This window comes from Eutrigla gurnardus (genome assembly GCF_963514095.1).
Source record: "Eutrigla gurnardus genome assembly, chromosome: 2".
NCBI lineage: Eukaryota > Metazoa > Chordata > Actinopteri > Perciformes > Triglidae > Eutrigla > Eutrigla gurnardus.
Genome location: NC_139916.1, coordinates 30,823,460 through 30,836,388, shown reverse-complemented (window position 1 = coordinate 30,836,388; position 12,929 = coordinate 30,823,460). Strand labels below are relative to the sequence as shown.

The 12,929-nt window shown below is 43.3% G+C and overlaps 1 protein-coding gene across 6 annotated transcripts in view; it reads left to right on the top strand.

Moving 5' to 3' along the window:
• The window catches only part of plekha6 (pleckstrin homology domain containing, family A member 6), a 130,713-nt gene that overhangs the window by 40,818 nt on the left and 76,966 nt on the right, over positions 1–12,929 (top strand). For 5 of the 6 annotated variants that reach the window (XM_084025336.1, XM_084025338.1, XM_084025335.1 and 2 more), the window contains exon 1: positions 4,184–4,230. The exons of the other annotated variant lie outside the window; for it this stretch is intronic. In XM_084025336.1, the coding sequence (XP_083881462.1) occupies positions 4,199–4,230 (32 nt within the window). In that variant the 5' untranslated portion in view covers positions 4,184–4,198. Of the gene's footprint in view, positions 1–4,183; positions 4,231–12,929 lie in introns of those variants that run through there. 6 annotated transcript variants of the gene reach the window in all.

Here is a 12,929-nt window from a genome sequence, read left to right as displayed (position 1 = left end):
GCAGTCCTATGTGGGGAAAAATACAATTATGCAAAAAAACAAGATTGAGATAGGTTTAAAACAATACATCACTGTGTATACACACTGTACATACTGTATGTATACATAATTGTGTTTGTGTATTACAGTATATGTACAGTATGTATATGTATGAAGTATATTTACTATCAGGGGTGGACTGGGACAAATATCCGGCCCTGGCAATTCGGTCCCTTACCGGCCCAATATCAGAAGGGGGCGATATTTGCTTTATAATTGCAAATAGTAGGCTCACGAGGCTATAGCACCAGCAGCAGGCGGGGCACTTAAAGGCTTTCATTATTAAATAATACACATTCTAAAGCAATTCATAACACGTTGGATTAAATCACCATGGCACAAGCTTAGAATAGATTGGAAATGGATATGCTTGCATATTCTTGTTAAAAGTGACGCCAAAATGCAGATTACTACTTGGGACCAACAGAACACCACACCAGCTTCCACTATACTGAGATAATCACCTACAGCCTAAAGGAAGTGTGTTTATATTAATCTGTCGGACTGCTTGCATCACCTGTGACAATTGTTCTTGTTTCTGAGCTTCTTCTCCCTCTTACGACTTCTCAGTCGACTCACCGGGGCAGTAGTTGGATTGCTTCTGCTGCTACCCACGAGTAAAGTAACAAATTAACTGTCAGTTGCTTTGGTGGACGAAAACATATCCGTTAGCTTTGCACATTTAGCTGCACCAGCATCACTGTCTTTCCTCTTTTTCTCCCTTATTTTTCCCGGAAGCTATGCTTGGCCCCTAAACTGTCTGGGCCAATGGCGTAGCCACGGGTGTGCCAGGGTGTGCCGGTGCCACCCACAGAGGCAGCTGGCACACCCCCCAAAAATTGCCGTCAGACGATGCGTTGCGACACCGTCACCTGGCAACCTGCCAAGTTTGCTGACGCGCATGTGGCCTCTACAGTGGGCAGGTGTGCACCCATCAGGAGTGATTCTGATTTGCAGTCGTTGTGGATTATGATCCTTGACAGACAGCTGTTCGAACTGAACAACCGTTTTCAGAGTGACTCTTATGGAATAATGAAGGCTGCTGCCTCCCTGCTGCCTGCATCAGGCGCGTTTTGCCAGCTGGACGCATTGCGCGGGCCAAGCAGGCATTATGGACTTGGTTTGGAGGCCTCTGAATTGACTGTGTTTGCGCAACTCATCAAACGGAAAGTGAACGGAGGACATCAGTTCCCGTCCATTATTGAAGTGTTGGACTCATGTGACAAAGATGTTTTTCCCAACATGAACTGTTTACTGCGTATTCTGATAACACTGTTACAAGTTGCTCTGTGCAGCGCCTGTTTTCAGTTGTAAACCGGATTAAATCCACCAGCAGAGCTACAATGCTCACAGAGAGACTGAATAGCATCTCGCTGCTCATGTTTGAAAAAGAGCTCGCGGAGAAACTGGACTCTGATGAAATAATAAATGCGTTCAAGGCCAAGCCACGCCGTCTTGCCCTTTAAATTGAGAGCTGCGCAGTGCGCACAGGTAAGCAGCAATATCGTTGTGTCCTTTACTCATGATAAGCCCAATAGTTGTGTTCAGATGGTTAAATAGCTTTGTTGATCATGCGTAATGTGGATACGTTATGGCTCTATGAGAGCGCACAAGTACGCGCATGAGTGTGTCATATTTCACTATGTTCATCTCATTGGGCACTGTGTCTGTGTGTATGTTTTTGCGGTGTTTCATTTTTGAGAACACAAAGTGTGCTTCTTACCTTGTTATTGATTTATTTGAGAGCATGTCACATGTGTGAATGTTTCGACCTGATGTGAACTACTGTTGACTATTACTGATATAATCACACAACGTGTGGGTATTTTTTGTGTTATGAATGTTGTATTCTTTTGAATGTTTGTGGAGGTGTAACACTGTTGAAAATAAATTTGGCACACCCAGTATTTGCTGGTGCACACCCAATGTCTTTTTTCTGGCTACGCCAGTGGTCTGGGCACTTCCACATGGGCAGGGGTCGCTCCCGCGCGTCACCTGAGCATGTTGGTTATGATTACATTTTCTCATTTATTTGCATAATTTTGGCCAACTTTTACCAGCACAGATCTGGAGAATAAATGTTACAAATGTGAGGTGCTATAATTTGTACGTGTATATGTTTTGTAAAGTTATAGCCACAAAATAAAATGTGATTTGTAAATATGTAGAACAAATTTCCCCCCAAAATAAGAGATGTTTTGCAAATGTAAATAGTTTGACCACAAAAAATGTCAACTCATATTTGCAGGTGGCTTCCTGTGAGTTTGTGAGCCATGTGCATTTGTGACGTAATGTAATTCTGTAATGTTAAGGTGCAGTTAGACATGTCCACCAGCAGGCGGCGATCGTGTGGTGGTTGAGAGAAGAACGCGCATTTCAAAATAAAGGCGAGAGAGCGACTGTTGTTCATTCACTTGAATCACTTGTTCATACTCAGTCTTTTTCATTGGCTGCCTGCATGTGAAGCACTAATCCGGTTATCAGTTAACAGCTATCGGTCAGAAGACATTGAACATTAGAACCCCTCTTTTCCAGCAACAAAGTCCACCCTCAGCAGCTTTCAAATTTAACTACGATGACTAAAATCCATTTTCCAGTGAAAAGATATGGTTAAAACAAGGTCTTAAATTGTTCAATAAAATATAGGACCTAAAACTGGGTAAAAGTAAAATCATGATGGAGCCTTTAGCAGGTGGACACCATGACACCACTTACAATACATACAAAGAATGTGAGCAATTATAAAATGTAGCAGATACCATAACATCTATGAGATTGCAAGAATAAGAATCGCTTACCAGGATAAAATGACTATGATGCTACTTACCAGCTACAATATATGATATAACATACCAGAAGATTTTGAATTTTGGCAGTTGGTATAATACAATGAATATAAAGCATTGCCGAATAGAAGAAGAAGAATAAATAAATAAAAGTAGTAAGCAAAATATAATGATCGTAGGCCTCAGTAATTAGCAGAATACATAATTATGTAGTATATAGTAGTAATTATTATTATTGAAACAATTCAAATAGGTGACTAACAATTAACAGAATACCTGAATATTACCAATTATGGTATAAATATTAATTTGGTATATATACTATATTAATTACAGTTTAAATATTGACAGCAATGATCTGGTGAGTTCAGATGACGAGAATGGAATGCCGAGGTCAATTCTGACCAGAAATAACAGATACAATAAATCAGAAGAGGACAGTGAGCAGCAGGATAACCATGAAGCCAAAACACCACCACCAGTTGTATGTCAGAAAACTGTGCAGATGCGTTCACACAAATTCGCATCGCATTTGGTGTGGACAAATTGTTGTCTCCTAGCGCTCTATGATAGTACCTTTCATTTAATTTAGAGACCAAATGAAACTAAGTCCAACCAGAAACTGTCTGTGGTGTACCACACACACGCACACACACACACACACACACACACACACAGACAGAGGGAAAAGGCAGTTATTCTGAGCTCTGACAGTACAGATGGCACATGGGGTTTTGTCATTCATCAGAAAACCAAGAGGAACGAGAGATACTGTTTTTTTTCCCCAAAGCGAAATGTTGCTAAATCTTTGTTTTGTACCCTAATGTCATCCCAACTGACTGACAGACAGACAGACAGACAGACGTGGTGAAGGCTTAAACAACACTTCCAACTGGAATACATTAGTTTAAAAGTCCTGAAAATAATACAAATTGTCTCCATGTACATGAATCAGTAGATTTCTATTGTGTGACAATTTAACAGTGAGACTATTGGTGAGGGAGAAAGAGACAGAGAGAGAGAGAGAGCGCAAATTAGATAAAAAGAGAGAGAGAGCGATCATGATGGAGATACAGCGTATATATCAACCAGACTGAGGGGACTGAAGAAGCTGAGCATTGCAGTTCTCAGCAAAAAGGCATCGTGTGTTTGTATGAGAGAGAGAGGAGGGGGACGCAGTGAGAGAGGATAGGGAGGGTGGGTGAGACAGGTGGGGAAACAAGCAGAGGGAGAGAGAGAGAGGCATGCAGTCTAAAGGAGAGAGGAGAGGACAGCGGTGTGTATCTCCCTTCTCTCTCTCTGTTCATCTGTCCATCTGTCCGTCCCTTCATCCAGTCTCCTGCCCTGCTGGTACATGACGGATTTAGGGGAGGATGCTGAAGTTCCGTGTGGACAGGAGAGTCAGGTAGGTGGAAGGAGAAAGGAGGGTGGAGTTAGGACGAGACGAGGAAGAAGAGGAGAGGAGGAGGGGAGGTTGATGGAGGAGTGGACAGTAGGAGCTTGGAGGTCAGAGATGACTGCAATGCAGTGCCAGCAAGAAAAACAGGGAAACCATCAGCCCTGCTGTGTGTGTGTGTGTATGATGTATAGACTACTGTGTATGTGTGTGTGTGTGTGTGTGTGTGTGTGTGGGTGGGTGAACCATGTGACACTGTGGTGGTGCAGTGCTAAGACATGTCGTTGATGATGATCATTCATTGTTATGGTGTTTTCTAAACTGACCTTAAAACAAACTAACCTTAAAATCACCTTCTAAGTACATTTTTTACTGCTATACTATTAAGTACAACTCACTCACCAGTATCAAGCAAAATGTACTTACCACTAAACTGAATATTTGTGAAAACATTAAGTAAATGTTACTTTGTTGTATATATGTTATATATATTTACAATTAAAGTTTGTCAGACAAGATTCATTAAAAAAAGCAAATGCATAAAGTAATGAATAGGTAGAATACATAAACTATAGACCATCTTGAGACCATGCATGGAATCCCGCCGTGTGCCACCGGATCGGCCGGCTCTTTAACTCAGGAAACCAATGGGCCTTTCTCCACTTCCTACTCTCCTACTTTCAGCGCCCTTGTTGAGCAGCAGACAAACAAAGCACTGGCTGTCATTGTTGACATTAACCTGACGACTCAACAGCCACTAAATAAAGTTCTCTACTAAATAAAGCATATAAGTTATACAGTAGCCACCTCAACCAACTCACTAATAAAGTGAAACAAGTTACATTAGCGGACCTGTCCTGCATTGGTGATTGGTACGTGTGGACACTATTTTTTTTAATAAGGTCACTTTAGTTCAGGTTTCATATTTAGTTTAGTATATGTGATTTAAACTAAACATTGTTTAAATCTTAGCTATGGTAACGTGGCTGAAAGGTAACGTTGGTAACATTGTTACAAATGTATTAATATTACCCTAAATTTTGACTGCTAAGCAGTAGCTAAACATAGATACTCATCTTCACTCCTGAATCCCATTTAATAATGTCCTAAGACACATCCAGCAAGCCAGCATTAACGTAAACATGAAGCCCAGGCAGATCAACACGTTAACCACATCCTTGAAAGCAAAACAGAGACCGAAACAACACTTGGAGACTAAGTATAACTTTGTCAAAATGAAACTCTGCTATCAACAGCAAAATGCTGTACACATGAACCCTTTGAATGACTCTTTTAAATCAGCAACAACACATTGGTGTGCGTTTTACCAAACACTGCTGTCTTTGCTGGCACTTGTACATATGCAAAAGTACATCTTCTCACATTTCAATGAACACAAACAAACAGAAAAGCTTCAGGAAGATATCTTTCAAAGTTCTCTTTTTTATTTATTTATTTTTGCCATTGCAGGATTTGACAACAAAAAAGGGAAAAAAAGAGAATTACAGGACAGTAACCTATGAAATATGTGCATGTGCATTTAAAAAAAATGTTTTGACAATGATTACAATATATTTCATTCTTTAATGTGTGTATCTAATTTAAGAAATGTAGTGGATTGTAAGAAGTGTACTGTAGAGCAGACAATGTCGTTTTGGTGCCTTTGTGTAAGGCATGGTGACATAAGTTAAGGTTTTAAAGCTTTTGTCTTAGTATTCCAGAGGACCCAGGAGCAGAGGTTGAACAGTTCAGGCAGATCTTTGTTAGCTGAGGCATGGGCTGAGGCCGGTAGCTTGGCTGTGGCTGAGGCATGGTCTGAGACCGGAGCTGAGGCATGGGCTGCAGCCGGTAGCTTGGCTGTGGCTAAGACATGGGCTGGTAGCTTGGCTGTGGCTGAGGCATGGGCTGGTAGCTTGGCTGTGGCTGAGGCATGGTCTGAGGCTGGAGCTGAGGCATGGTCTGAGGCTGGAGCTGAGGCATGGGCTGAGGCTGGTAGCTTGGCTGTGGCTGAGGCATGGGCTGGTAGTTTGGCTGAGGCATGGGCTGGTAGCTTGGCTGTGATCGGTGGAGCTGCTGGGGTAGGTGGAGCGAGGTGTTCCTGTAAGGCCCGGAGTCGCGCTGAAAGATTTCCGAGGTGAGACGCCATCGCTGTCTGGAACTCTTCCAGGCAGGACAGGCGGGCTTCTCGGGCCTGGAGAAGTTCCACCAACTGCCTGACCCCTGCTGAGTCCATACAGGTCCGAGTATACCGTCAGGCCTGGACAGAAAGGGCTCAGAAAGGACTCAGGAGCAGAGATTGAACAGTTCAGGCAGATCTTTATTTCCAAACTTTCGTAGACAGAGTGATAACTAAAACAGGCTATGAAACACTTGGGCTAAGAACTGAGAACAGTGAAAGCACTAACAAACACGAGAACCCTTATGGGAAAAAGATAACAAAAAATCACTTCCAAGGGAGGCAAAGAAAAAGGCTGAGACTACTCTATTCTGTGGATTAACTATGGAATTTACAAAAATCACTCCAATGGAGGAAAAACAAGGCTTAAAAACGTACACTGCACTATAGGACTAAAAATGTACAAAGCAAAAATACTCCAATGGAGATCAGCACGAGGCTATGAACAAAACTAACTAGCTTCTCTAAAGCTGACCAGAAACTACAACAGAAAATCACTCTTATCGAAGAAAACAAGTTCAAGATAATACCAACGCATGGGATTTGTGGCGTGGCTGTGGACAAACAAACAGGCTGGAGATACATGGATGGCCAATTATACTCGTACACAGGACAAAGGCAAGTACCATCATCTTGAATTGGATGCGGGCTGCAACAGGGAGCCAGTGGAAGTCATGGAGGAGGGAGGTCACATGGGAGAATTTAGGTAGGTTGAAGACAAGGCGTGCTGCAGCATTCTGGATACACTGCAGTGGTTTAGTCGCCGAGGCCGGGAAACCAGCCAGGAGAGAGTTGCAGTCGTCAAGGTCGGAGAAGACCAGTGCTTGGACCAGGAGTTGCGTTGCGTCCTTTGTTAGGAAAGACCAGTTCCTGCGGATTGTAGAGGGCAAATCTGCAGGATCTGCCACAGCAGTGATGTGCAGGATAGTTGGTCATCAAGGATTACACCCAGGTTCCTCGCAGCTGACGAAGGCAATACTGTGATGCCCTCGACAGTGACTGACAGATCCATGCAAGGGCAGTCTTTCCCCGGGTGAAGAGGAGTTCGGTTTTATGCAGGTTAGGCTTGAGGTGATGCGCAGTTGTCCAGATAGAGATATCTGCCAGACATTCCGAGATGCGAGTTGCAATGTGAGTGTCAGAGGTTGGGGAAAAGAGAGGAACAACTGGGTGTCATCTGCATAACAATAGTAGGAAAATCCATGTGATGTTATTACAGTGCCTAGTGATCTGGTGTAGTGAGAACAGAAACGGTCCTAGTACTGAGCCTTGAGGGACACCCGTTTCCAGAGAACAGGGTTTGGACATAGAGCCATTCCATGTGACCTGAAAGGTGTGATTTGTTAGGTATGATGTGAACCAGGTTAGAGCAGACTCAGTGATGCCAAGTTCAGCCAGGGTGGAGAGGAGGATTTGGTGGTTGACTGTGTCGAATGCAGCAGATAGGTTGAGGAGAATGAGAACAGAGGAGTGGGATGAGGCTTTGGTGTCTCACAGGGAATCAGTCACTGTGAGGAGGGCCGTCTCATGTCAGCCCTGCGATAGACTGGTGTCTTGCCTTCGCCCAATGTCAGCTGGGATCAGCTCCAGCCAAACTCATGACCATAACTCAATGTTGTTTGAAAACTTTTGCTATTTGGGATATTAACCAGACAACAGCCAGTAAATTTTAGTTGATACAGTTACAGAAATCATATTCAACGGTCATAGACTCAACAATCTTACTCCATCGCTTGCAATGTAACTGCAAACTTTGAAACTGCAAACTCTACACTAGCCTTACTCACAAGCTATATATGTACAATATAAGTACATAAAAACGATTGGTTGCTGCAAGTGTGACATTTTGTGTCATTCTGCTAATTGTGATCAATCACGCAACTTTCTAATAGGGTTTTTGCTCAAAATCATTCTCCATGTCCTGTAAGACTTTGTCCTACATTAACAGGGTTTTAGAGTATTAGCCACTATATGTGAAAATGATTATGACTTTAATCATACCTATTTGTACCGTTTCCTCTGAGGTGTACAATGCTAGCACAGCCTAAAAGCAGATAATTAATAATAATAACAATATAATTGAAAGGACTTATATAAAGGGTTTTTGAGTATTTAAAGATGCTTCACATGAGATGCAGGACAAATTCAAAATAATTTAAAAAATACTCAGACTCATGAATGGAAAAAACAAGGTACAAATACAAAAATACAGAAATACAAATCGAACATTAATAGAGACATCATGGTCCATCTTAAAACATCTGTCAGAGTTGTGGTAAGCTACACTGTATGTGATGTGGGAGATTTCCTGACAGCTGTCCTGTTTGTCCTCCAGCAGTTACAGCTAGTTATGTAGATCAGCTGCCTGATGTCCTCTGTGTATCTAGGAGCTGCTTCTATGTAGGTTTGTAGGTTATCCATCAGTAGCAGGCACCACCCCACCACTGTCTCTCTCTCTCTCTCTCTCTCTCTCTCTCTCTCTCTCACACACCAATCAATTATGTACAAAACAGGCTCCCAAGACTGTACCATAATCATGCAATAAACAATCTCGTCCTTTAATCACTACTAGCATTCTATGTCAGTTGACTTTTTCAATATAGGCCAATATCCTTCCCTAACCTCAACCAAGGTGCCTTTCCACAAAAAAAGTACTTTAGTAACCAGGAGCAGATTCTGTAGGAAAGCTAATATAATAGGTTGGACTGTTTGCATAATGATAATTGGAACATTATATATATATATATATACTGTATATATATATTAGTGTTGGTCCAGCCCGCGAAGAAATATTTACTGGCCCTTTTAGTGGAAAAAACATTAAAACATGCTGGCGGTATAGCGGCCGATATGAGCTGCCCTCTCTCATCTCCGTGCAGCACATTGTAGAGTGTAGTGTAGACGCGCGGCCACAGCAGTCCTCACCGCGTGCCCCCGCTACGTTCTTCTTCGTGTACTTTACGCGCCTGATGTTGTTCTGATGACCGTCCGCCTTGTTGAACCACCATAATGTCGCTTTCTACTTTGAAAACTGGGAAAGTTGACACTGTATCTAGATAAGCTGTTGCACTCTTCAGACTTGTGGTGTGAGTGGAACCGGACTGGAACCGGAACTGGTACTTTTATAAAAAAAATGCGGCTGTAGGCGCGTTTCCATTCATGCATGCGCATGCATTTGCCTCGCATAACCAGGCATTCTGGGATAAAAACGTCAGAAATGCTGGTGATAACTTCCCTTTGCGACATGTCACATGGCTTTAAAAACTTGCGGGATCTCCAGGGTACCTCCCTCCGTATGTTTTTCTGTGCAGATTGTCTCAAATAAGTGCGGACATAAGACGCTCCCCTCAATGTTGCCCTAGTTGGTAAGAATTACCACGTGGGAAAATTCCTCACCTTTGCTCCTCAGCCTCCATCAACAAGGGGAGTTCCAATGCCTCGAATTCGTCCGCGACGAAGAAAGCCAGCGCCACTGGGTAGGCCATATTCTTTGTGCAAAGTCTGTGAAGTGCACCTGTGTCCGACTTGACGTGGTGGGAACTTGACATGTTTATGACGAGTTCCGGCGGATCCTCTCAAGTCTCGTGCATGCATAGGCGCAAATGCATGCGATCGGAAACGCAGCCTGTGTCTCCGTCCAAAATCGGCTGCGCTCGCGCCGCCTGCTCCCAAAGATCCGCTTGTGCTCACATGCGCTGATGCAGGTCGAGTGTTTACCAGAAATATATGCAGAGAAGGCGCTCCATTTGGGCTGAGCAGTGTGAGTGCAAAGCGGCGGGGGACCCCTTGTGGGGGGAAATCATGGCGAGCCATGCTACGGATCGCGCCCTTAGACAGCCTATGTTAATTAAATAAAGTTTGTTTTTTAATAAGCTGTGGAACTCTGAGTTAACCTATTTCTACCTGATTTTTTATGAACTATTAAGCTGTTGAAATTTGAGTAAACCTGTAACTTATATTTTACTTGATAAAATATATCCACTCATATGTAGTTGTAGTGTTTTACAGTATCTGTAGCTATTAATGTGATGCTCATCATTTTCCAGACATATTTTTCCGGCCCCTCATTTTGGATAATTTCCATCAACCAGCCCTCATTCAAAACTAATTGAATAGCTATGATGACTTTCGCTTTCATTTTAAGGACCCCACACACCGCCCAGACGTCCAACTGCCTTATCCGACCGCTCTCCGCCCACTCTGTTGCCTCTCGTCTGACCCGTTCGGCAGAAAAGTTGCGTTGTACACACCGCTTCGACGTGCTTCCGACAACACAGCAGTGTGTACGTTCTGCGCTTGCGCGAGATGCAATAAGCCTCCTTAACAGCGGGTGGCGCTAGTCTTGTGCCGGTACTCCAAAACAGGAAAACAGGAAATGACGGAACGGAGTGCAGATAAAAACAATGCAGACACAGTCTTGGTTCAGTATTCGTTCGACTCGAGAAGACCTTTGTGGACTAAATACTTGGCATTTCTGGAAAGATGACTCTGGCTAGGGTTAGCAACGACGAAGTAAAATCTGTACTCTGCGCCATCTCTGTTTATGTGGTTTGTTGTTTACCATCGTCACTTCCGCCCCGCCCACATACCGCCATTGGATACTCTGATTCGCTAGCACACCGCCAATCAGAGTATCCAATGGCTCAGACGTCCAACAGCCCACCTCCTCAGACTTCGTATGCTCAGTCTGATCAGACAACGTCCGCGCGGCTCCGAAAGCTTCCGACGCAGCTGTACACACCAAACATGTGTTCCCGACCTCGTCCGAGCCTCTCCAAACGCTTCAGACGTCCAACGGTTGGGCCGGTGTGTTCCTGCCTTTAGCCCGGATGTATACCTGGCTGAATTGCACTGTAGGGGGCGAGAACGAGTCAGACTTGGAACCTGTGTATACCTACTGTGAAATGACCACATCAAACGTGACGTGCTGACATGGATGCAGCTATGAAGCTGCCGGGTTTGCTTCAGGGAAAATGTATTTTTAAGAAGCTTCCCAATGGAAACCTCGACAAGACTAAGGTTGTTTGCACCTTGTGCAATTCGGAATTAGTTAGTTTGTCATTATTTAGGTAGCACACACATATTATGAATGCCTTCGGCAGAATTCAAATGAGCCATTTTAATCTAGATTAATTCCAAGATTACAGTGAGATTAATCTATATAAAAAAAAATGAATCTATGCCCACCCCTAATATATATATATATTAGGGCTGTCAAAGTTAACGCGTTAATAACGCGTTAACGCAACATCCTCTTAACGCCGTTAATTTTTTTAACGCGCGATTAACGCTCGGTATTAAAAAAAAAAAAAACGCGCATTGTATGATTTATGGCCGTCGGTGGCACCTGTAGTCTTGATCCAGAGGGAAGGTGCGCGTCCACAGGCAGCGGTGTTTCCCCGCGTCCCGTTCATTGTAGGTACGTGTCCACAGGGGCGATTTTAAACGCGTGTGGACGCGCCGCTTCCCAGTATTGCAGGCTTGGTGGGCTGCCACTAGAGGGTGATTGACAGGCGCTCTCCTTCAAACAACACATTTTTGCGAGCGTTCGCGAGGCGGCGAGTCGAGCCCGGAGCCTCTGATTAGCATAAAGTAGATTCGACTTCAAGGCAAATGAGGAGCGGCCAACTCGCGCGCCGTCTCTCGACATTCGCCGCGACGCTACCAGAATGCATTGCACGGCGTTTCACATAGACAATGAATGGGAGGCGGGGAAACACCGCTGCCTGTGGACACGCACCTTATGTGAAAAGCTGTTCACCTTCAAAAGACTGCCGGATGGTTCAGTCGATAAGACCAAAGTCATCTGCGCGTACTGTGGGTATGAAATGAGCTACCATAGAAATACGTCCAGTCTGAGATATCACTTGCAAGCCAATGCACTTATATCCTAACTGTACTTATCTCCTGTTACACTATCTCCTGTGACATGTTCACTTTAATTGTTTGTGATATATTCTTATAACCCTGTTTTGATCCCATGTTTTGGTAAGGGGATATTTGAAGTGTTAAATAAACATTTTCATAAATCAAGTAAATTTGCCCTTATGTTGTTAAAAGTATTAAGAATATGAACAAAATATATTAATGTACATTTAGAAGAAAAAAAATGTGCCAAAAAAATGCGATTAATTTGCGATTAATCGCGAGTTAACTATGGACAAAATGCGATTAATCGCGATTAAAAAAATCAATCTTTTGACAGCCCTAATATATATATATATATATATATATATATATATATATATATATATGGAATTCTAGGAAACAATGATCAGTGTAATTAGGGCAGGAATGTTGGATATCAGAAATCGCTATGGAGGGACCGGTACTGATTGGGTATTGGTTTTGGAGCATGAGTTGTGTGAAGATCATATGGTGTGTGTGACAGAGTGCTTGATTAGGCGGATGGCATGGATGATGGGACATTGAACTACTGCAAGGTTGTCAAGAGTATCAAGGTGGTCTTACAAAAACCAACAAAGTGGCATGCAACTGTCTGCCTGCATCAGGATCGTTAGCTACTCACTCA